The following is a 25,555-nucleotide window of genomic DNA, read 5'->3' as shown; positions in this document are numbered from 1 at the left end:
CGAAATGAAAACCCTATCTTGTTTTTAAAACAAACAAACCAACAAAAAGTAGTGTTTATGTAAGCATTTTGTTCCCTGACTCTAGGAACCCCTCTGTTTTTATATCATCTCTGTACTGGCAAAACACAAAAACAAAATGCCACCTTGCTAATTCCCTTCCTAGCAAAGTAATACAGTTTAGCACATGTTCAAGAAAAAAATGGCTAAGAAATTTTGTTTCCACTAATTATTTTCAAGACTGTGATATTTATTCTCTGCTCTTCAAAAGTTACATTTCATAAGACTATTTTTTAACAAGTTGAACGTAAGTCCTAAAAATATGTATCCTTAAATCGTATTTCAAATATTTTAAGTCAGTCTTTGCTATCATTCCAGGAATAGAAAGTTTTAACACTGGAAACTGCAAGTAAATATTTGCCCTCTTACCTGAATTTTGGTATCCCTCTCCCCAAGCTTACTTTCTGTTGCAGAAAATGTAAAAATTATTAAATAAAATTCTGATGATGGTATCCATGTGGCTTGCATCTGATATAGCAGATAAAGAAGTTTTATGAAAATGGACTCCTGTTCCACTGAAAACTAAATCTTAATGGCCTGTATCAAGTATCCTTTGACAGCATATTGAGCTTGGGAGGAAGGGGAAGTCCTGAATGAGGTTATAAAGTAAAAGAAAATATTTGCAAAATGTTCCTTTTTTTAAAATGTTACATTTTAGAAATATTTTAAGTGTTGTAACATTGTAGGAATTACCCCAATAGGACTGATTATTCCGCATTGTAAAATAAGAAAAAGTTTTGTGCTGAAGTGTGACCAGGAAGTCTGAAAATGAAGAGAGACAGATGACAAAAGAAGATGCTTCTAATGGACTAAGGAGGTGCTTTCTTAAAGTCAGAAAGAGGTACTCAGAAAGAGGTACAGGTTTCGGAAGGCATAGAGCCCCAACTTTTACGGAAGAAAAGATTTCATGGAAATAGTGATATTACATTAAAAGAAGTACTCGTATCCCCTGCCACTTTATTTCAACTTCTCTTGCCCTAGGAAAGAGCCTGTTTGAAGGCGGGCCCAAGGAGTGCCGGCAGCAGTCTCCTCCCTCCACCTTCTTCCTCATTCTCTCCCCAGCTTGCTGAGCCCTTTGCTCCCCTGGCGACTGCCTGGACAGTCAGCAAGGAGTTGTCTCCCAGTGCGTTTTGCCCTCCTGGCTGCCAATTCTGGCTGCTAAAGCGGCTGCCACCTGCTACAGTCTACACAGCCTCGGGAAGAGGAAAGGGACCTCAGACCTTCCAGATCGCTTCCTCTCGCAACAAACTATTTGTCGCAGGTAAGAAATATCATTCCTCTTTATTTGGAAAGTCAGCCATGGCAATTAGAGGTAAATAAGCTAGAAAGCAATTGAGAGGAATATAAACCATCTAGCATCACTACGATGAGCAGTCAGTATCAACATAAGAAATATAAGCAAAGTCAGAGTAGAGTTTTTTTCTTTTATCAGATATGGGAGAGTATCACTTTAGAGGAGAGGTTCTCAGACTTTTTGCTCTCATGTTCCCTTTACACTAAGCACATCACATGTTAGCATAAGTAACATTTTTAATTAAAGATAACTATGTACTTTTTTAACTACAAAAAAAAGCATGAAGAGTGACCCTTTTTTATTTTTACAAGTGTTTTAACTGGTTTAATAGAAGCCATATAGATCTGCTGAATTCTCATCTGCTTTGCATTCAGACTATTGCAATATTGCACGGAATGTAGCCTCTGGTAAACTCTATTGTACGCTCATGAGAGAATGAGTGAAAAAGACAAATTATGTCTTAGAATTATTAGAAATAGCTTTCACTTTAGGTACTCCCTGAGAATCTCTGCTTTAGAGTGGTAAAATAAATAAGTTTCTCTTTAAAGGGAATCTCAAGACAGAATCAGTTACATTAAAAGCAAACAAAAAATTTGCCCATGGTTAGTCATCTTGTGAAATCTGCCACACCTTTGGACTGGGCTACAATTGGATAATATAGCATTCCCCGAGATAATTTTCTTTCACAATTAAGGAAAGGGCTGAATAAATATCTCTGTTTGAAGTTGAATAACAAAAATTAGGACCCCCTAAATTTTAGGACACCTGAAATTCCTCTTTTTGCCTATATTCAGCTACTTTAAGTTCTATTAAATCTTCTTTCAGGCCAGGTGCAGTAGCTCATGCCTAGAATCTCAGGCAGGCCTGAGCCCAGGAATTTGAGACCAGCCAGGGCAACACAGTCTCTACAGAAAAATAAAAAATTACTTGGGTGTGTTGGTGCATGCCTGTAGAACTACTCAGGATGCTGAGGATTGCTTGAGCCCAGAATAGTCAAATCTGCGGTGAGTTCAGCCACTAAACAGAGCGAGACTTTCTCAAAAAAACAAACAAACAAAAAAACTTCCTTCAAAATAACTTTTTATCTGCAATTTTTTCCTATTGCCTGTGAGATTAAATTTACTCTTTTACCTGATTTCCAAAGCCCTCCATAATCTAATCCCACTTTACCTTGTGTTCACTGCAGAACAGCAGGACTGTTGTACTACAATCCAAAAATCACAGGTTGGGTGCAGTGGCTCACACCTGTAATCCCAACACTTTGGAAGGCCAAGGCAGGTGGATTGCTTCAGCTCAGGAGTTCAAGACCAGCCTGGGCAACATGGCAAAAACCCTGTCTCTCCAAAACATACAAAAATTAGCCAGATGTGGTAGTATGTGCCGGTAGTCCCAACTACTCAAAAGGCTGAGGCAAGAGGATCACTTGAGCCCAGGAGGTCAAGGCTACAGTGAGCCATGTTTCCTGTGTCACTACACTCCAGCCTGGGTGATAGAGCAAGACCACGTCTCAAAAAAAAAAAAAAGAAAAAGAAAAGAAAAGAAAAAAAATCGCTCTATTCAATTCACCCCCACCACAACATTGTTTTGATTATCACATAAATGCTGGTCCATTGCCTTCTCTATCTATTCAAATCTTTAAGCATTCTTTGAGATTCAATTCAATTCTCCTTTTCAAACAAGGCCATTTAAACTACATCAGTTCCATTTTGATTTTTTGCTTTGAGTCTACAGACTCAAAAACAAAAACTTAAAAACTTATTTTTTAAGTTTTCTTCTATTCTCACCTCTTCCACACTCACATACACGCATTCATAATAAGATGGCAAAATGTTCAAGGATAAAATGATTTATAGAACTGAAAAGTTAGGTTTTGATCTTGTTGCTGTCAAGACGACTACCTACCTGATCTCAGGGAATTAATTATGTAGCATGCTCCCTCATTTCATCCCATACCTATTCAACAGGATTGGAATTCCACAGCATGGATAATCATAATCATAGTTGCTTTTCAAGTTCAAGGCATTTTAACTTTTAATCTAGTAGTATGTTTGTTCTTGTTGTTGTTGTTGTTTGAGATGGAGCCCTGTTCTGTCACCCAGGCTGGAGTGCAGTGGCACAAACTCGGCTCACTGCAACCTCCGCCTCATGGGTTCAATCAGTTATCCTGCCTCAGTGTCCCAAGTAGCTGGGACTACAAGGCACCTGCCACCATGCCCAGCTAATTTTTGTATTTTTAGTAGAAACAGGGTTTCACCATGTTGGCCAGGCTGGTCTCGAACTCCTGACCTCAAGTGATCCAGCTGCCTCGGCCTCCCAAAGTGCTGGGATTACAGGCGTAAGCCACGGTGCCCGGCCTAATAGTATGTTTTTAAACTCTTAGTGGCTTAACAATGCTGGTTGTATAATAAATATGCCATAAATATGTACTGTCTTAGAATTATGAAGAAGTGGTTACTAGGCCGTTTGCCACATATCAATGGTTCTCTCCTTACAGCTTTAACTAGAGTCTAGAATTTCAGGTTGGTAGAGCTGGAACAGACCTTAAAGATTGACTATCCAACTTCCTTGTCCAAATGAGGGAACTGAGACCCTTAAAATTAAGTGACTTGCCCCAGACAAAACTGGAACTCATGTGTCCTAATTTCCATCGTGAAATTCTACCGTTCGCTAGCCTCTGGCTAGTTGTCAAAGTATTGCATAACTAAATTTTTATGTCTGTTTTAAAGAACAAATTGTCACTGCTTACTCCTGGGAGGATCTTTCTGAGGTGTTTTGTAACTCTTAAAAAAAAAAAAGTCAATAGTCTGAGAATTTTAGATGAAATAGTCAAAGTATTTTTATCCAATGGATACTATAAATTTCATAGATTAAAGCAAAGAAACATGGATGAGGAAGGAAGAGGAAAATTGAGGAGAAGAGGAATGGGGATGAGAACACACCACTTGTAATCAGTCATAGATGTATTGAGAACTAACAAGAAAAATTGTAAGAAAATAAGAATGAAGAATTCAAAATCAACACATGAAATAAAAAAGAAACTACCAGGGAAAAATGGAGAAGACATTAGAAAAATTATTCTATTTTTAAAATTCTGTTTTCAGACTTCCCTCCTGTTCTTCCTCCTTCTCATTGGCTTTCAGGTGGAGGGAAAGTTTAAGATAGAAAAAATATATATATTCTACACATCCCTTTCTACACTGTTGTCATGGCAACAAGGTTTATCATAGCAAACTTACTATGTGGTAAGTTTACTTTACCACATATTTACCACATATCTTACTGTGTGGTAAGCTCTTTCCAGGTGTTGAAGATTCAGGGGAAAAAAAGACAACTCATTGTCTTAAAACTCAGATGGAAACTGAACAGACCTATTTTTAATCAAAGTAATCTCAATTCAGGGTAGTAAGAGCTAGTTAAGAAGCATGAACAGGTGTGAAGGAGGTGGGACTCTGAGGAGAGAATAATTAGCTAGGAATGAAAGAGCAGAGAAGTTTTCCTAGAGGAACTATAAAAGCTGGGAGTTACGGGATGAAAGATGAGGCAGAGTTTGCAGGCAAAAAAAAAAAAAAAAAAGCAGGGGAAGGGGAAGTTCTGCCTGGCAGAGAGAATAACTCTGGCAACAATGGAGGAGAGTCTGGAAGCAAGAAAACCAAGTAGAAGAGTATTAAAATAGAAGATGTTAGGGGCGATGAGGGCTTAATTTAAAACAGTGCTGTTGGAGATGGAGAGGAGATACCAAATTCTGGAGACAAGGGAAAGATTAGACAAAGGAGTTAAGAATGACTCCCAGGTTTCAGTTTTGGGCAGGTAACTAGGACATGTTTTGAAAAGTAATTTATTAGATCTCTTACCATTGGAACTATGTATCTGGAGCCAAATTAAAATTTGTACATGTATATAACTCTCCCCCCCCCACCAGTAACTACTACCCTAACTCTTTACTTTGTAGCCAGACTTCCTAAAAGAATAGTTTGTAGTCACTGTCCTTACTTTTCCCCCTCCCATTCTGTCCTAGATATTTGTCCACCTACCATCTGCTGCCTCCACTTTACCCAAACTGTTCTACAGTTACCCAAAACTTCCTAATTGCCAAATTCAATGAACAAGTTTAAGCTTATATGTAAATTAGGAGCTCTACAGTTTCTGATTTCAAGCAGCCCCTCCTGAAACCCTTTCTCTTTTGATTTCTGTGACACATCTCAGATTTACAAAACTGAACTAATTATTTTACACTTGAGCTGTATTTTCGTTCTTTTTTCTTAATGAATGAGGTAACCACTCAACAAATTGCCCAAGCCAAAAACTACGAAGTCATCCTCAGTTCCTCCTTCTTCTGTCTGACCTACAACAGATCAGCTGAGAAATCCTGCTGTTTAGTATCTCTTGAATTCACTACCTTAATTTATAGCCTCATCAACTCTTAATTGTTAAAATTGCTTCAGTAGTTGTTGTCTGACCTCTGTCCAATCTTGTTCAATCAGGTCCATTCTTTTGTTCTTGGTGGTGGTGGGGGTGTTGACACAGAGTTTCACTTTTGCTGCCCAGGCTGAAGTGCAATGGAGCACTTCACTGCAACCGCAGCCTACTGGGTTCAAGCAGTTCACCCTCCCGAGTAGCTGGGACTACAGGTATGTGCCACCACACCCAGCTAATTTTGTATTTTCAGTAGAGACAGGGTTTCACCATGTTGGTCAGGCTGGTCTCAAACTCCTGACCTCAAGCAATCCACCCACCTCAGCCTCCCAAAATGCTGGGATTACAGGCATGAGCCACTGCGCACGGACCAGATCCATTCTTTATGTTGCTTCTAGCGTGAGTTTTTAAAACACAAATTTGACTATATCTTTCTCCTATTTAAGTCAGTATTTTTTTTTTCAGGAAAAAACAGTTCAAACTCTTTAGCCTGCTTACACAAGGCCTTTGTAGTCTGACTCTTCTTTCCAAGCTTTCATCAAACTATACTGCAAGTTGCATTTTATGTGAATTGAATTAGGCAACAATATAAAAATTATAGTTTATATGGGCAAAATGGAAATAATGTTAACTCTTCCAAATAGTTTATCTAGAATGACTTAATTTCAAAGCTGGCAGGTCAAATGAGTTATAAACTGTTAACACTATTACCACATGTAAGTGTCTCTTATACCTGGTAGAATTATCTGCTTCCATGTCAGTATTATGTAAATTAGACTTTAAATAACTCAGAAGTTCTTCAGACATACAGGTTATTATTGTGCTTTTTTAACATAATTTTAAATAATTTTATATATGATAATGTTATCCAAGTGCTAAGGGATGTATTGTTACTGCTGTGCAAAAAAAAAAAAAAAAAACTCCAAATAAATATGTTGAAACCAAGGTTATATGCAAGAAAACAATATTAAAAAGGCCAAAGTACCACCATAATAGGCTGTGTGGAGACAGCAGGCTACAAAACACTAGTAATAATGCTGAGAAAGTTGAAAAAAGAAAGAAAGCAACAATATGCTTTGGTTGTTGTAGGTTTATGTACTCCAAGAATATCTCCTCTCAAACTTTTACGTTTTTTCCAAAAAAAAGTTAACTTTGGCTGGGCGCAGTGGCTCACGCCTGCAGTCCCAGCCTTTGGGAGGCCAAGGCGGGCAGATCACCTGAGGTCGGGAGTTTGAGACCAGCCTGACCAACATGGAGAAACCCACCCCCCTCACTACTTAAAGAATAGAAAATTAGGCTGGGCACTGTGGCTCACCCCTGTAATCCCAGCACTTTGGGAGGCCGAAGCAGGAAGATCACCTGAGGTCAGGAGTTCGAGACCAGCCATGGAGAAACCCCGTCTCTACTAAAAATACAAAATTAGCCAGGCGTGGTGGTGCATGACTGTAATCCCAGCTACTCAGGATGCTAAGGCAGGAGAATCACTTGAACCCGGGCAGTGGAGGTTGCGGTGAGCCGAGATCGTGCCATTGCACTGCAGCCTGGGCAACAAGAGCGAAACTCTGTATCCAAAAAAAAAAAGAAGAGAAAAGTTAACCTTGAACTATGTGAGATCTTTAGAAATGCATTCTTTCTGTAAAATGTGACTACATTTGCCTTATTTATGGTAAAAATGTTGAGGCCTCAAACAACCCATGTTTTCTCAGTCTCCCTGCTGCCTAGCCTTTGTTCACATTGCTTCTTCTTGGTGGAAGCTCTTCCTCTGGCCTTGAAAATGCCTGCTTCTCTTTCAAGGTGGCACGGTCTTCACTTCCTGTGGTAACCTTCTCCAGCACCATCAAACAGAAAGAATGAATCTCTTGTAAATTCAGCTCTTACATCATTCATTACGTTATTTTGTAACTCTTTATAGATTCTTCTCTCCCACTAGACTCTGAGTCACTGGAGAGTAGGAGCCAACTCTCGTTCATGTGTGGTTTGGTCAGCTACTGGCCGCATTCCTGATGCGTAGTTGATGCTCAAACCTTAACTGGTGAATCAGCTCAAATATTGTCCTTGTCTAAATCCATTCACTCACTGACTAACTATGGACTCAAAATAGTAAACACCAGTAATTTAATCCAATTCCTGCCCATACTGCTTGGTACATTTCAGGTGAATTACTTGAATAAATATGTGTGTATTACATAATATTAAAGTTTGTAGAGAAGATCATGCTAGTCATTATTTCACCAACTGATAACTAATCAAAACATAGAGTGCCTCTGAGGTTAACAAATGTCTGCCTTTTCAGTTAATGCAGTCATTAACAAACACCTTCTGATGCTGATAATAGGGCCATGTTCAGCAATGAAGCTATAAAGGTGAATAAAGAAAATGCCCTCATGGAGCTCACAGCCTAGTCATTATTGTCCTGATTTTTAATATTAATGTTGGTTTGGGTTTTGGTAAAAAATGTTTAGACTTATCTCAGCGATCTTTTCATCCTTTGCTATATTATTTTTCTCTAAGAGTCTTCCTTATCCCCTCCTTTAAAAAACTAGGTGATAATTCTAAATTGTAAATTTAAATATTATAAATATTTTATAATATTTAATATTTATAATATTTAAATGTTTGATAAATATTTAAATTTTAATAATATTTAATATTTATGATATTTAAATATTTGATAAATATTTAAATTTTATAATATTTAAATGTTTATTTAAATTCATTTGTACATCAGTTTTTATTTTATTTAAATGTGTTGGCCAGGCATGGTGGCTGACACCTATAATCCCAGAACTTTGAGAGGCGAAGTCAGGCAAATCACCTGACTCAGGAGTTCAAGACCACCCTGGGCAACGTGGTGAAACCTCATCTCTACCAAACATACGAAAATTTATCTGGGTGTGGTGGTGCGCATCTGTGGTGCCAGCTACTTGGGAGGCTAAGATGGGAGAATTGCTTGAACCCAGGTGAGAGGCGTGGGGTGGAGGTTGCAGTGAGCTGAGATCGTGCCACTGCACTCCAACCTGGGTGGCAAAGTGAGACTCCATCTCAAAAAAAAAATGTTATTTAAATAAGATAAATTTAATAACTGTTCACACTTACATGAGCATAAGGAACTAAACCTAGATAAAACTGTCAAATAAGGCCTGGGTACAGTGACTCATGCCTGTAATCTCAAGCACTTTGGGAGGCCAAGGAGAGAGGACATCTTGAGTCCAGGAGTTAAAGACCAGCCTGGACAACATAATGAGATCCCATCTCTATTAAAAAAGAAAATAAACCTGTTAAATGGCCACCAACTCACAAGTATTTGGAGTCAGCTTAATTTGCATTAGGTTTTTTCAACTGAGTTTTAATTTCCTGCTTACATATATGCTTGCTTTTAGATTATGTTAGAAAGAATTTGAGTCAGTTCTCTACCTATGAACACAGTTTTATGGCTACTTCTCTATGTACCATTGACAATTGTGACTTACCCATCTTCCTTAGAGCCCCAACCATAACTGCCTTCAGGAACCCAAGGCACCACTGAATTCTAGTGTAGGGGCTCCCTAATTATTTTTCTGGCAGGGGCTTTCATGGGAAATATGAAGACTGTGGACCCCTTCTCAGAACAATGTTTTTACAGACATAAAATTAAATACTTAACTGTATAAAGGAAACCTGGTATATTAGAACAGAGTTATAAAAAAATTTTTACCTACTTCAAGTTACGCTACAAGGGTATAGTAACCAAAACAGCATGGTACTGGTATAAAAACAGACACATATGCCAATGGAACAGAATGGAGAACCCAGAAATAAAGCCACATACTTAGCCAACTGATTTTTGGCAGAGCTGACAGGAATATACAATGGGAAAAAGACACCAGTTTCAATAAATGGTGCTGGGAAAATTGGGTAGCTATATGCAGAAGGAATGAAAGTGGACCCGTATCTCTCACCATGTATAAAAATCAACTCAAGATGGATTAAAGACTTAAATGTAAGACCTGAAACTATAAAATGGAAAAAAAAAAAAACCTAGAGAAAACTCTTCTGGACATTGGTCTAGGTAAAGAATTCATGAACAAGCCCTCAAAGGACAGGCAATAAAAACAAAAATAGGCATATGGGACTTAATTAAACTAGAGAGCTTCTATACAGCAAAAGAAATAATCAACAGAGTAAACAGACAACCTGCAGAATGGGAGAAAATACTTGCAAACTATACATCTGACGGGGACTAATGTGTCAAATTTACAAGGAACTCAAACAGCTCACAACAAAAAAAACAAATAATCCCGTCAAAAAATGAGCTAAGGACACAAGTAGATATTTTTCAAAAGAAGACATATGAATGGCCAACAAGCATGAAAAAATGCTTGTCAACACTAATTATCATAGAAATGCAAATTGAAACCACAATGAGATAATATCTTACACCAATCAGAATGGCTGTTATTACAAAAAATAACATATATTGTTGAGGATGCAGAAAAAGGGACCACTTAAGCACTCTTGGTGGGAATGTAAATTTATGAAACCTCTATAGAAAATAATATGGTGATTTCTCAGATAACTGATAGAACTACCCTTTGATCCAACAATCCCACTACTGCATATCTACCCAGAGGGAATCATTGTATCAAAAAGATACCTGCATTTGTATGTTTATTTACAGCACTATTCACAATAGCAAAGATATAAAATCAACCTAAGTGTTCATCAACTGATGGATGGGTAAAGAAAATATGGTGTGTGTGTGTGTGTGTGTGTGTGTGTGTGTGTGTGTGTGTGTGTGTGTGTCTGTATGCATATATGCAATGGAATATTATTCAGCCATAAGGAAGAATGAAATCATCTCTTTTGCAGCAACATGGATGGAACTGGAGGCCGTTATCTTAAGTGAAATGACTCAGACACAGAAAGGCAAATACCTCATGTTCTCACTTATGAGTGGGAGCTAGGTAGTGTGGATGCATAGACAGTATAGAATGATAAACAGTAGAGACTCAAAAGGTGGGGGAAGTGAGAGGGAAGTGGATGAGAAATTACTTAATGGATACAAAGTGTGTTATTCCAGTGATTGATACACTAAAAGCCCTAACTTCACCACTATGCAATATGTCCATGAAACAAAATTACACTTGTGTCCCATAAATTTATACAAATAAAATAAAAATACAAAAAAACTTTGTATGTAAACTTGTCATAATAAGTACAAATGCCGAAAGAAACATGTCTGATAGCATGGTTTTGACATTTGCTTCTCTGTCAAACACTTCAATTCACTGAAAGAAAACAGCTTATGATACATCTTTAAGAAAGCATGTTTACATTTGCCTTTTAAACTGGATATGAAACTCATTTAATAAAAACCAAAGCAGAAAAGAAAAAATAAATTGTAAATTTAAATATTGTTTAATAAAATTTTATTTTATTTAAACTTATTAAATAAAATAAATTTAATAACCATCCACATTTGGATGTGTATAAGGAACTCAATCTAGACAAAACTGTTGTATAACACCAACTAACAACTATTTTGGGGTTAGCTTAATTCAGATTAATTTTTTTTTAACTGAGTTTTAAATTCCTGCTTACTCTACCATACATGCTAGGCCTCATATTATGCTAGAAAAATTTTGAGCCCAGATTTATGAATACTCTCCTGCATACCATTTAATTTTTAAACAAATTTTGATGCAGTATATATGTGCCATTTTACCAACACATTAAATAATAAGATCTACTGTGAGGACTAAACTTCTGTAATTTCAAAGTAGTAATGAGTTTAAACCGTGTCTCAAGATCTCTGCAATAATTGTAGCACAATAGAAAATAGGTATTTCTATTAATGAGAGTCACACGTACTGCTAATAATACTGTGGTTTGTTTCCTGCAACTAATCATGGAAGGAATGCTAAATTTCAGAGGTTGGTGAAAATACGTGTGTATTTTTTTCCCCATCCAAGTTCACAGATTTCTCACACTGAGAACTCCTATTCCATAACAAAATTCTGGAAGCCTGCACACCACATTGGAAGAGGGGCAGAAAGGAAGAGCAAATAGAAGGATTTAAATTTTTTTCAAATCCTGTATCCCTTGATTTTACAGCAAGATTGTATTTATGTATTACTTGTGTTAAAAATATAGTATAATCTAGACTCCAGATCAAAAACCACTGCTGCTCAGGGAGAAGGAGGACCACCAAATGCCAGAGCCCTTCAGCCTTCTCCCACCCTGCCGGTACCCTCAGATGGAAGCACTTTTTTATCATTGTTTCACCTTCAGCACTTTGACAATGAAGTCACAAACCTTCAGCCTCTCACCCATAGGAATCCACTGGTTGTAAGAGAAGGATGAAGCCAGTCCTTCCTAAAGGGCAGGATTAGATGTGTTTCTGGCATCCTCAGATGAAACTGTATTTATATTGATAATATATTTATATTTCTCAAGGAATACTAGAATAATGATTCAGTTCAGTACTGGGCCATTTATCTACCCTTTATAATACTGTTTCATGAGAGAATGCTTTCTATCTTTCAAATATCTGATGATTTGTAAGAGAACACTTAAACATGGGTATTCATAAGCTGAAACTTCTGGCATTTATTGAATGTCAAGATTGTTCATCAGTATACTAGGTGATTAACTGACCACTGAACTTGAAGGTAGTATAAAGTAGTAGTAAAAGGTACAATCATTGTCTCTTAACAGATGGCTCTTTGCTTTCATTAGGAATAAAGATGGCTGCTGAACCAGTAGAAGACAATTGCATCAACTTTGTGGCAATGAAATTTATTGACAATACGCTTTACTTTATAGGTAAGGCTAATGCCATAGAACAAATTACCAGGTTCAGATAAATCTATTCAACTAGAAAAGATGTTGTGAGGTGAACTATTAAGTGACTCTTTTTGTCACCAAATTTCATTGTAATATTAATGGCTCTTAAAAAAAAATAGTGGACCTCTAGAAATTAACCATAACATGTCCAAAGTCTCAGCACCTTGTCACACCACGTGTCCTGGCACTTTAATCAGCAGTAGCTCACTCTCCAGGTGGCAGTAAGTGCACATCGTGAAAATCCCAGTTTTCATGGGATTTCCATGGGAAAAATCCCAGTTTTCATGGGATTTCCATGGGAAAAATCCCAGTACAAAACTGGGTGCATTCAGGAAATACAATTTCCCAAAGCAAATTGGCAAATTATGTAAGAGATTCTGTAAATTTAGAGTTCTGCGAATTACACCATTTTATGTAAATATGTTTGACAAGTAAAAATTGATTCTTTTTTTTTTTTTTCTGTTGCCCAGGCTGGAGTGCAGTGGCACAATCTCTGCTCACTGCAACCTCCACCTCCTGGGTTCAAGCAATTCTCCTGCCTCAGCCTTCTGAGTAGCTGGGACTACAGGTGCATCCCACCATGCCTGGCTAATTTTTTGTATTTTTACTAGAGACAGGGTTTTGCCATGTTGTCCAGGCTGGTCTTGAACTCCTGATCTCAGATGATCCTCCTGCCTCGGCCTCCCAAAGTGCTGGGATTATAGGCATGAACCACCACACATGGCCTAAAAATTGATTCTTATGATTAATCTTCTGTGAACAATTTGGCTTCATTTGAAAGTTTGCCTTCATTTGAAACCTTCATTTAAAAGCCTGAGCAACAAAGTGAGACTCCATCTCTACAAAAAATTGAAAAATATCCTGTGGACACCTCCTACCTTCTTTGGAGGCTGAAGCAGGAGGATCACTTGAGCCTAGGAATTTGAGCCTGCAGTGAGCTATGATCCCACCCCTACACTCCAGCCTGCATGACAGTAGACCCTGACACACACACACAAAAAAAAAACCTTCATAAAAAATTATTAGGTGACTTTTCTTAGGTGACTTTCCATTTAAGCAATACATTTAAAAGTAAAATCTCTTATTTTATAAAATTTATTTTTAGTTACATATTGAAATTTTTAAACCCTAGGTTTAAGTTTTATGTCTAAATTACCTGAGAACACACTAAGTCTGATAAGCTTCATTTTATGGGCCTTTTGGATGATTATATAATATTCTGATACAAGCCAAGACAGACCATTAAACCATAAAAATAGGAGTTCGAGAAAGAGGAGTAGCAAAAGTAAAAGCTAGAATGAGATTAAATTATGGGTCAAAATACAAAATTTTACATATTCTGTTTCTCTTTTTTTCCCCCTCTTAGCTGAAGATGATGGTAAAGTATAAATGAATTTATTTTTCTTTGCAAACTAAGTATCTGCTTGAGACACATCTATCTCACCATTGTCAGCTGAGAAAAAAAAATGGTTCTCATGATACCAATCTATTTGAAAAGCCAATCTGCCCTCAAAGAAATGTGGACTCAGTAGCACAGCTTTGGAATGAAGATGATCATAAGAGATACAAAGAAGAACCTCTAGCAAAAGATGCTTCTCTACGCCTTAAAAAATTCTCCAGCTCTTAGAATCTACAAAATAGACTTTGCTTGTTTCATAGGTCCTAAGATTAGCACGAAGTCATGGATTCTGTTGCAGGGGGAGCGTTGCATAGGAAAAAGGGATTGAAGCATTAGAATTGTCCAAAATCAGTAACACCTCCTCTGAGAAATGCTTTGGGAAGAAGCCTGGGAGGTTCCCGGGTTGGTGGGGGGCGGGGGGGGGGGGGCAGAAAATTCTGGAAGTAGAGGAGATAGGAATGGGTGGAGCAAGAAGACCACATTCAAAGGCCAAGATCTGAAAGAAACCATGGCATTTATGACGAACTCAGGGTAATTCAGAATGGAAGTAGAGTAGGAGTAGGAGACCAGTGAGAGAAGCTAGAGTGATAAACAGGGTGTAGAGCAAGACGTTCTCTTACCCCAAGATGTGAAATTTGGACTTTATCTTGGAGATAATAGGGTTAATTAAGTACAATATGTATTAGCTAGGGTAAAGATTAGTTTGTTGTAACAAAGACATCCAAAGATACAGTAGCTGAATAAGATAGAGAATTTTTCTCTCAAAGAAAGTCTAAGTAGGCAGCTCAGAAGTAGTATGGCTGGAAGCAACCTGATGATATTGGGACCCGCAACTTTCTTCTGTCTTGTTACCCATCATCCCCTAGTTGTTGATCTCACTCACATAGTTGAAAATCATCATACTTCCTGGGTTCATATCCCAGTTATCAAGAAAGGGTCAAGATAAGAGAAGTCAGGCTCGTTCCTTTCAAAGACTCTAATTGAAAGTTAAACACATCAATTCCCCTCATATTCCATTGACTAGAATTTAATCACATGGCCACACTAAGTGCAAGAAAATCTGGAAAATATAATCTTTATTCCAGGTAACCATATGACTCTTTAAAATTCAGAAATAATATATTTTTAAAATATCATTCTGGCTTTGGTATAAAGAATTGATGGTGTGGGGTGAGGAGGACAAAATTAAGGGTTGAGAGGCTATTATTTTAGTTCTTACAAGAAATGATGGTGTCATGAATTAAGGTAGACATAGGGGAGTGCGGATGAGGAGCTGTGAATGGATTTTAGAAACACTTGAGAGAATCAATAGGACATGATTTAGGGTTGGATTTGGAAAGGAGAAGAAAGTAGAAAAGATGATGCCTACATTTTTCACTTAGGCAATTTGTACCATTCAGTGAAATAGGAAACACAGAAGGAAGAGCAGGTTTTGGTGTATACAAAGTGGAGGATGGATGATGCATTTAGTTTTGGATCTGAGATGTCTGTGGAACATCCTAGGGGAGATGTCCAAAAACTCTTCTACATGTGGTACTGAGTTCAGGACAAAGATTTGGGCTGGAGATAGAGATATTGAAGGCTTATGCATAGAAATGGCATTTGAATCTATAGAGATAAAAAGACAAATCAGAGGAAATGTGTAAAGTGAGAGTAAAAGCCAAGTACTGAACTGGGGGGAATACCTACATTTAAAGGATGCAGTAGAAAGAAGCTAATAAAGAACAGAGAGCAGACTAACCAAAACGGAAGAAGAAGAACCAAGAGAATTCCATCGACTCCCAGGAGAGCATTTCAAATTGAGGGGATAGGCATTGTGTTGAATTTTGCAGCCTGGAGAATCAAGGGCCAGAACACAGCTTTTAGATTCAGCAACAAGGAGTTTGGTGATCTCAATGAAAGCAGCTTGATGGTGAAATGGAGGCAGAGGCAGATTGCAATGAGTGAAACAGTGAATGGAAAGTGAAGAAATGATACAGACAATTCTTGCTAAAAGCTTGGCTGTTAAAAGGAGGAGAGAAACAAGACTAGCTGCAAAGTGAGATTGGGTTGATGGAGCAGTTTTAAATCTCAAAATAAAGAGCTTTGTGCTTTTTTGATTATGAAAATAATGTGTTCTTTGTAACTGAGGCAATGAAAAAAGATAATAATATGAAAGATAAAAATAGAAACCACCCAGAAATAATGATAGCTACCATTTTGATACAATATTTCTACACTCCTTTCTATATATATATAAAGACACAGAAATGCTTATATTTTTATTAAAAGGGATTGTTTTATACCTAAGCTGCTTTTTCTAGTTAGTGATATATATGGACATCTCTCCATGGCAACAAGTAATTGCAGTTATATTAAGTTCATGATATTTCATAATAAGGGCATATCTTTGCCATTTTTATTTAATCAATTCCTAATTGGTGAATGTTTGTTTCCAGTTTGTTGTTGTTATTAACAATGTTCCCATAAGCATTCCTGTACAAAAATGTTCACACATTTGTCTGATTTTTTCTTCAGGATAAAACCCAGGAGGTAGAATTGCTGGGTTGATAGAAGAGAAAGGATGATTGGTAAATCAAAGCTTCAGTAGAGGGTACATGCCGAGCACAAATGGGATCAGCCCTAGATACCAGAAATGGTACCTTCGCGTTTCCCCTTGGGACAAAAGGGAGAGAGGAAATAACTGGTGCTGCCAGAGTTAAATTTGTACGTGGAGTGGCAGGAAATCATTTGCTGAAAATGAAAACAGAGATGATGGTGTAGAGGTCCTGAAGAGAGCAAAGAAAATTTGAAATTGCGGCTATGAACTATGGAAGAGAGTGCTGAACTGGAAAACAAAAGAAGTATTGACAATTGATATGCTTGTAATGGCACCGTTTTGAACACTTGTGCCATTGTTCACCAGCAGCACTCAGCAGCCAAGTCTGGAGTTTTGTAGCAGAAAGACAAATAAGTTAGGGATTTAATATCCTGGCAAAATGGTAGACAAAATGAACTCTGAGGTCCAGCTGCACTGGGGAGGAAGGGAAGACAGGAAGAGGTTAGATAGAGAGGAAATACAAGAGTCAGGAGACTGGAAGATGTTGTGAAATTTAAGAACACATAGAGTTGGAGTAAAAGTGTGAGAAAACTAAAAGGGTAAGAGACTAGGATATTTGAAGTTAACACTTCAGAGGCAGAGTAGTTCTGAATGGTAACAAGAAATTGACTGTGCCTTTGAGAGTAGGTTAAAAAACAATAGGCAACTTTATTGTAGCTGCTTCTGGAACAGAAGATTGTCATTAATAGTTTTAGAAAACTAAAATATATAGCATACTTATTTGTCAATTAACAAAGAAAGTATGTATTTTTAAATGAGATTTAATGTTTATTGTAGAAAACCTGGAATCAGATTACTTTGGCAAGCTTGAATCTAAATTCTCAATCATAAGAAATTTGAATGACCAAGTTCTCTTCATTGACCAAGGAAATCAGCCCCTATTTGAAGATATGACTGATTCTGACTGTAGAGGTATGTTTTTTAATTTCTAAATGTAGAAATGACTAGCTACTTCTTCCCATTCTGTTTTACTGCTTACATTTTTCCGTGCTAGTCCCAATCCTTAGATGAAAAGTCACAGGAGTAACAATAATTTCACTTACAAGAAACTTTATAAGGCATCCACGTTTTTTAGTTGGGGTAAAAAGTTGGATACAATAAGACATTGCTAGGGGTCATGCCTCTCTGAGCCTGCCTTTGAATCACCAATCCCTTTATTGTGATTGCATTAACTGTTTAAAACCTCTAGTTGGATGCTTAATCCGTGCTTGTTACAGCTGAAAATTCTGATAGTTTTCAAAATATTAAAAATAAATACACACACATTTCAAATGAGTCTGTCTTCCCCCAGAAACTTAGAGTACAATAGGAAAGGATTAAGTTGCCAGGTGTGGTGGCATCTATCTGTAATCCTAGCTACTTGGGAGGCTCAAGCAGGAGGATTCCTTGAGGCCAGGACTTTGAGGCTGTAGTACACTCTGATCGTACCTGTGAATAGCCACTGCACTCCAGCCTGGGTGATATAGAGACCTTGTCCCTAAAATTAAAAAAAAAAAAAAAAAAAAAAACCTAAAAAGAAAAGAAAATGATCAAGTCTACTGTGCCTTCCAAAATATGAATTCCAAGTATCAAAGTTAGGCTGAGTTGAAGCAGTGAATGTACATTCTTCAAAAATACTGAATACTTACCTTAACATATATTTTAAATACTTTATTTAGCATTTAAAAGTTAAAAACAATCTTTTAGAATTCACATCTTTAAAATACTCAAAAAAGTTGCAGCTTGTGTGTTGTAATACACATTAAACTGTGGGGTTGTTTGTTTAAGACGCAGTTTCACTCTGTTGCCCAGGCTGAAGTGCCGTACAGTGGTGCGATCTCGGCTCACTACAACCTCCACCTCCCACGTTCAAGTGATTCTCATGCCTCAGTCTCCCGAGTAGCTGGGATTACAGGCATGCACCACTTACACCCGGCTAATTTTTGTATTTTTGGTAGAGCTGGGGTTTCACCATGTTGCCCAGGCTGGTCTCAAACCCCTGACCTCAAGTGATCTGCCCGCCTCAGCCTCCCAAACAAACAACCCCACAGTTTAATATGTGTTACAACACACATGCTGCAACTTTTATGAGTATTTTAACGATACGGATTATAAAAGGTTGTTCTTAACTTTTAAATGCTGGGATTACAGGCATGAGCCACTGTGCCAGGCCTGAACTGTGTTTTTAAAAATGTCTGACCAGCTGTACATAGTCTCCTGCAGACTGGCCAAGTCTCAAAGTGGGAACAGGTGTATTAAGGACTATCTTTTGGTTAAATTTCCGCAAATGTTCCTGTGCAAAAATTCTTCTAACTAGAGTTCTCATTTATTATATTTATTTCAGATAATGCACCCCGGACCATATTTATTATAAGTATGTATAAAGATAGCCAGCCTAGAGGTATGGCTGTAACCATCTCTGTGAAGTGTGAGAAAATTTCAACTCTCTCCTGTGAGAACAAAATTATTTCCTTTAAGGTAAGACTGAGCCTTACTTTGTTTTCAACCATGTTAATATAATTAATATAATTAGAAATATAACATTATTTCTAATGTTAATATAAATAATATAATTAGAAAACTCAAATATCCTCAGACCAACATTTTGTCTAGAACAGAAATAACAAGAAGTAGAGAACCATTAAAATGAATACTTACTAAAAATTATCAAACTCTTTACCTATTGTGATAACGATGGTTTTTCTGAGCCTGTCACAGGGAAGAGGAGATACAACACTTGTTTTATGACCTGCATCTCCTGAATAATCAGTCTTTATACAAATAATAATGTAGAATACATATGTGAGTTATACATTTAAGAATAACATGTGACTTTCCAGAATGAGTTCTGCTATGAAGAATGAAGCTAATTATCCTTCTATATTTCTACACCTTTGTAAATTATGATAATATTTTAATCCCTAGTTGTTTTGTTGCTGATCCTTAGCCTAAGTCTTAGACACAAGCTTCAGCTTCCAGTTGATGTATGTTATTTTTAATGTTAATCTAATTGAATAAGTTATGAGATCAGCGTAAAAGTAATGCTATAATTATCTGCAAGCCAGGTATAAAGTATTTCTGGCCTCTACTTTTTCTCTATTATTCTCCATTATTATTCTCTATTATTTTTCTCTATTTCCTCCATTATTGTTAGATAAACCACAATTAACTATAGCTACAGACTAAGCCAGTAAGAGTAACCAGGGATGCTTACAAATTGGCAATGCTTCAGAGGAGAATTCCATGTCATGAAGACTCTTTTTGAGTGGAGATTTGCCGATAAATAACTGCTTTCATGCCCACCCAGTCCCCACTGAAAGACAGTTAGGATATGACCTTAGTGAAGGTACCAAGGGGTAGGGAGAAAAAAGCCACTCTAAAATATAATCCAAGTAAGAACAGTGCATATGCAACAGACACAGCCCCCAGACAAATCCCTCAGCTATCTCCCTCCAACCAGAGTGCCACCCCTTCAGGTGACAATTTAGAGTCCCCATTCTAGACCTGACAGGCAGCTTAGTTATCAAAATGGCATAAGAGGCCTGGGATGGAAGGGTAGGGTGGAAAGGGTTAAGCATGCTGTTACTGAGCAACATAATTAGAAGGGAAGGAGATGGCCAAGCTCAAGCTATGTGGGATAGAGGAAAACTCAGCTGCAGAGGCAGATTCAGAAACTGGGATAAGTCCGAACCTACAAGTGGATTCTTGTTGAGGGAGACTGGTGACAATGTTAAGAAGATGGAAATAATGCTTGGCAGTTAGTAGGAATTGGGCAAATCCATATTTGGGGGAGCCTGAAGTTTATTCAATTTTGATGGCCCTTTTAAAGAAAAAGAATGTGGCTGAGTGTGGTGGCTCACACCTGTAATCCCAGCACTTTGGGAGGCCAAGGCGGGCGGATCACCTGAAGTCAGGAGTTCAAGACCAGCCTGACCAACATGGAGAAACCCCATCTCTACTAAAAATACAAAATTAGCTGGGCGTGGTGGCATATGCCTGTAATCCCAGCTACTCGGGAGGCTGAGGCAGGAGAATCTTTTGAGCCCGGGAGGCAGAGGTTGCGGTGAGCCGAGATCGTGCCATTGCACTCCAGCCTGGGCAACAAGAGTGAAACTTGGTCTCAAAAAAAAAAGAATGTAAAATTACCAAAGGCATAAGCTTAATAATTTAATTCAAATTTTAAAAAGGGCGGGGGTGGCTTGAAGAGATCTGTGCAAATGAGGAAATCTGACATTTAAGCTTCATCAGCATCATAGCCAATCTGTTTCTGGAAGAAACTCAGTAAATATTAGTTGGAGGGAGGGAGAGAGTGAGGGGTGGACTAGGACCAGTTTTAGCCCTTGTCTTTAATCCCTTTTCCTGCCACTAATAAGGATCTTAGCAGTGGTCATAAAAGTGGCCTAGGTTCTAGATAATAAGATACAACAGGCCAGGCACAGTGGCTCATGCCTATAATCCCAGCACTTTGGGAGGGCAAGGCGAGTGTCTCACTTGAGATCAGGAGTTCAAGACCAGCCTGGCCAACATGGCGATACTCTGTCTCTACTAAAAAAAATACAAAAATTAGCCAGGCATGGTGGCACGCACCTGTAATCCCAGCTAATTGTGAGCCTGAGGCAGGAGAATCGCTTGAAACCAGGAGGCGTAGGCTGCAGTGAGCTGAGATCGCATCACTGCACTCCAGCCTGGGCGACAGAATGAGACTTCGTCTCAAAAAAAGAAAAAGATACAACTGGCTGCCCTCATGTGCTCACCTTTCACTGTTGACTACTAGCTATAAAGTCCTATAAAGTTCTTTGGTCAAGAACCTTGACAACACTAAGAGGGATTTGCTTTGAGAGGTTGCTGTCAGTGTGTGTTTCATATATATACATATACATGTATATATGTATCTATATCCAGGCTTGGCCAGGGTTCCCTCAGACTTTCCAGTGCACTTGGGAGATGTTAGGTCAATATCAACTTTCCCTGGATTCAGATTCAACCCCTTCTGATGTAAAAAAAAAAAATCCCTTTTCCCTTGGAGCACTCAAGTTTCACCAGGTAGGGCTTTCCAAGTTGGGGGTTCTCCAAGGTCATTGGGATTGCTTTGACATCCATTTGCTATGTACTTTCCCTATGATGGCTGGGAGTGGGTCAACATCAAAACTAGGAAAGCTACTGCCCAAGGATGTCCTTACCTCTATTCTGAAATGTGCAATAACTGTGATTAAAGAGATCGCCTGTTCTACCTATCCACACTCTCACTTTCAACTGTAACTTTCTTTTTTTCTTTTCTTTTTTTTTTTTTTTTTGAGACGGAGTCTCACTCTGTCGCCCAGGCTAGAGTGCAGTGGCACGATCTCGGCTCACTGCAAGCTCTGCCTCCCGGGTTAACGCCATTCTCCTGCCTCACCTTCCCGAGCAGCTGGAACTACAGGTGCCTGCCACCACGCCCAGCTAATTTTTTGTATTTTTAGTAGAGACGGGGTTTCACCGTGTTAGCCAGGATGGTCTCGACCTCCTGAACTTGTGATCCGCCCGCCTCAGCCTCCCAAAGTGCTGGGATTACAGGCGTGAGCCGTCTCACCGGGCTCAACTGTAACTTTCTATACTGGTTCATCTTCCTCTGTAATGTTACCAGAGCTTTTGAAGTTTTGGCTATGGATTATTTCTCATTTATACATTAGATTTCAGATTAGTTCCAAATTGATGCCCACAGCTTAGGGTCTCTTCCTAAATTGTGGTATATTGTAGACAGCTGCAGAAGTGGGTGCCAATAGGGAAACTAGTTTATACTTTCATCAACTTAGGACCCACACTTGTTGATAAAGAACAAAGGTCGAGAGTTATGACTATCGATTCCACAACTGATTGAGAAGTTGGAGGTAACCCCCCAACCTCTGCCATCCAGAGTCTTTCAGGCATCTTTGGAGGATGAAGAAATGCTATTTTAATTCTGGAGGTTTCTCTATCAGTGCTTAGGATCATGGGAATCTGTGCTGCCATGAGGCCAAAATTAAGTCCAAAACATCTACTGGTTCCAGGATTAACATGGAAGAACCTTAGGTGGTGCCCACATGTTCTGATCCATCCTGCAAAATAGACATGCTGTACTAACAGGAAAAGTGCAGGCAGCACTACCAGTTGGATAACCTGCAAGATTATAGTTTCAAGTAATCTAACCATTTCTCACAAGACCCTATTCTGTGACTGAAACATACAAGAATCTGCATTTGGCCTTCTAGGGCAGGGCCCAGCCAAGTAGACCATATTCAGGACAGAAATTCAAGACTACTATGGAACTGGAGTGCTTGGCAGGGAGACAGAGTCAAAGACTGCCAACTGAGCCAATACAGCAGGCTTATACAGGAACCCAGGGCCTAGCCCTACAACAAGTATTGGGTCTATTCACCGTAAGTTTTAATTTCAGGCTCCACTGAAAGAGTAAGCTAAGATTCCTGGCACTTCCTGTCTCTCTCACAGTTGGCTCAGAAACGAGAACTGGCCAGGCCAGGCATGGTGGCTCATACCTGGAATCCCAGCACTTTGGGAGGCCGAAGTGGGAGGATCACTTGAGGCCAGGAGTTCAAGACCAGCCTAGGCAACAAAGTGAGATACCCCCTGACCCCTTCTCTACAAAAATAAATTTTAAAAATTAGCCAAATGTGGTGGTGTATACTTACAGTCCCAGCTACTCAGGAGGCTGAGGCAGGGGGATTGCTTGAGCCCAGGAGTTCAAGGCTGCAGTGAGCTATGATTTCACCACTGCACTTCTGGCTGGGCAACAGAGCGAGACCCTGTCTCAAAGCAAAAAGAAAAAGAAACTAGAACTAGATTAAGTTTATGGGTGGAGGTCATCAACGTCTTTAGCCGTGAATGGTTATAGAGGACAGAAACTGACATTAGCCCAAAAAGCTTGTGGTCTTTGCTGGAACTCTACTTCATCTTGAGCAAATGTGGACACCACTCAGTGGTAGAGGAGAGAAGTAAGCTGTTCGATGGATAGGGGAAAACTAGAGGCCTGGACCTGAATATGCATCCCACGACAGGGAGAATAGGAGATTCGGAGTTAAGAAGGAGAGGAGGTCAGTATTGCTGTTCAGAGATCTTTTTTATGTAACTCTTGAGAAGCAAAACTACTTTTGTTCTGTTCGGTAATATACTTCAAAACAAACTTCATATATTCAAATTGTTCATGTCCTGAAATAATTAGGTAATGTTTTTTTCTCTATAGGAAATGAATCCTCCTGATAACATCAAGGATACAAAAAGTGATATCATATTCTTTCAGAGAAGTGTCCCAGGACATGATAATAAGATGCAATTTGAATCTTCATCATACGAAGGATACTTTCTAGCTTGTGAAAAAGAGAGAGACCTTTTTAAACTCATTTTGAAAAAAGAGGATGAATTGGGGGATAGATCTATAATGTTCACTGTTCAAAACGAAGACTAGCTATTAAAATTTCATGCCGGGCGCAGTGGCTCACGCCTGTAATCCCAGCCCTTTGGGAGGCTGAGGCGGGCGGATCACCAGAGGTCAGGAGTTCAAGACCAGCCTGACCAACATGGTGAAACCTCGTCTCTACTAAAAATACAAAAAATTAGCTGGGTGTGGTGACCCATGCCCTCAATCCCAGCTACTCAAGAGGCTGAGGCAGGAGAATCACTTGAACCCCGGAGGCGAAGGTTGTGGTGAGCCGAGATTGCACCATTGCGCTCCAGCCTGGGCAACAACAGCAAAACTCCATCTCAAAAAATAAAATAAATAAATAAATAAATAATTCATAACGTGAACTGTCTGAATTTTTATGTTTAGAAAGGTTATGAGATTATTAGTCTATAATTGTAATGGTGAAATAAAATAAATACTAGTCTTGAAAAATATCATTAAGAAATGAATGAACTTTCACAAAAGCAGACTTTCCCTTATTTAAGTGAATAAAATAAAATAATGTTTAAAAAATTCATAGTTTGAAAACACTCTACATTGTTAATTGGCATATTAATTATACTTAATATAATTATTTTTAAATCTTTTGGGTTATTAGTCCTAATGACAAAAGATATTGATATTTGAACTTTCTAATTTTTAAGAATATCATTAAACCATCAAGATTTTTATGAGGAGGCCACTTCACTTGACAAATTTCTGAATTTCTTCCAAAGTCAGTATACCTTTAAAATTCAGTTTGATCCTGAATCCAGCAACATATAAAAGGGATTATATACTCTAGCCAACTGACATTCATCCCAGGAATGCAAAGATGGTTTAATATCCTAAAATCAATTAACATAACATACTATATTAATAAAGTATCAAAACCGTATTCCCATCTTTTTTTCTTTTTTCGCAATTCCTTGATTACACTGTCATCTCAATAGATGCAGAAAAAGCATTTGACAAAATCCAATTCATAATAAAAATTCTCAAACTTGAAAGAGAACATGATAAAGGCATCTATGAAAAACCTACAGCTAATATCATACTTAACGATGAAAAACTGAATTATTTTACCCTAAGATCAGGAATAATGCAAGCATGTCAGCTCTTGCAACTTCTATTCAACATTGTACTGGAGGTTCTAGCCAGAGCAACCATACAAGAAATAAAAATAAAAGGCACCCAGATTAGAAAGGAAGTCTTTATTTGCAGACAACATGGTTCTTTATGCAGAAAACCCTCAGGAATACACACACATGTTAGAACTAATAAGTTCTGCAAGGTTGCAGGTTGCAATATCAATATGCAAAAATACATTGAAGGCTGGGCTCAGTGGAGATGGCATGTACCTTTTGTCCCAGCTACTTGGGAGGCTGAGGTAGGAGGACCACTTGAGGTGAGGAGTTTGAGGCTATAGTGCAATGTGATCTTGCCTGTGAATAGCCACTGCACTCGAGCCTAGGCAACAAAGTGAGATCCTGTCTCAAAAACAAAAGGGTGTATTGGTATTTCTGTATATGAACAATGAACAATCTGAAAACAAGAAAATTCCATTCACAATGG

At 38.3% G+C, this 25,555-nt stretch overlaps 1 protein-coding gene across 2 annotated transcripts; it reads left to right on the top strand.

Moving 5' to 3' along the window:
- Nucleotides 1–1,043: 1,043 nt before the first annotated feature.
- On the top strand, nucleotides 1,044–24,339 carry IL18 (interleukin 18). Of its 2 annotated transcripts, XM_002822469.5 has the most exons (6): nucleotides 1,116–1,318; nucleotides 12,482–12,568; nucleotides 13,956–13,967; nucleotides 17,365–17,499; nucleotides 18,911–19,044; nucleotides 23,783–24,339. In XM_002822469.5, the coding sequence occupies exons 2-6, from the start codon at nucleotides 12,490–12,492 to the stop codon at nucleotides 24,002–24,004; spliced, it is 582 nt and encodes a 193-aa protein (XP_002822515.3). In that variant the 5' UTR covers nucleotides 1,116–1,318; nucleotides 12,482–12,489; the 3' UTR covers nucleotides 24,005–24,339. The 2 variants fall into 2 exon arrangements, with proteins under 2 accessions (XP_002822516.3, XP_002822515.3); XM_002822470.4 differs by lacking the exon at nucleotides 13,956–13,967 and having other exon boundaries at nucleotides 1,044–1,318.
- Nucleotides 24,340–25,555: the final 1,216 nt, after the last annotated feature.

Source organism: Pongo abelii, chromosome 9 (genome assembly GCF_028885655.2).
Source record: "Pongo abelii isolate AG06213 chromosome 9, NHGRI_mPonAbe1-v2.0_pri, whole genome shotgun sequence".
Lineage (NCBI taxonomy): Eukaryota > Metazoa > Chordata > Mammalia > Primates > Hominidae > Pongo > Pongo abelii.
The sequence above is the reverse complement of the archived record's forward strand: the minus strand, read 5'-3'. Positions and strand labels throughout refer to the sequence as shown.

Excerpts from the sequence above, each read along its gene's own strand:
- IL18 (XM_002822469.5), top strand. The coding sequence starts at position 12,490 with ATGGCTGCTGAACCAGTAGAAGACAATTGCATCAACTTTGTGGCAATG. Across the intron at positions 17,500-18,910 it reads GACTGATTCTGACTGTAGAG|ATAATGCACCCCGGACCATA; the intron begins GTATGTTTTTTA and ends TATTTATTTCAG. Across the intron at positions 19,045-23,782 it reads ACAAAATTATTTCCTTTAAG|GAAATGAATCCTCCTGATAA; the intron begins GTAAGACTGAGC and ends TTTTCTCTATAG.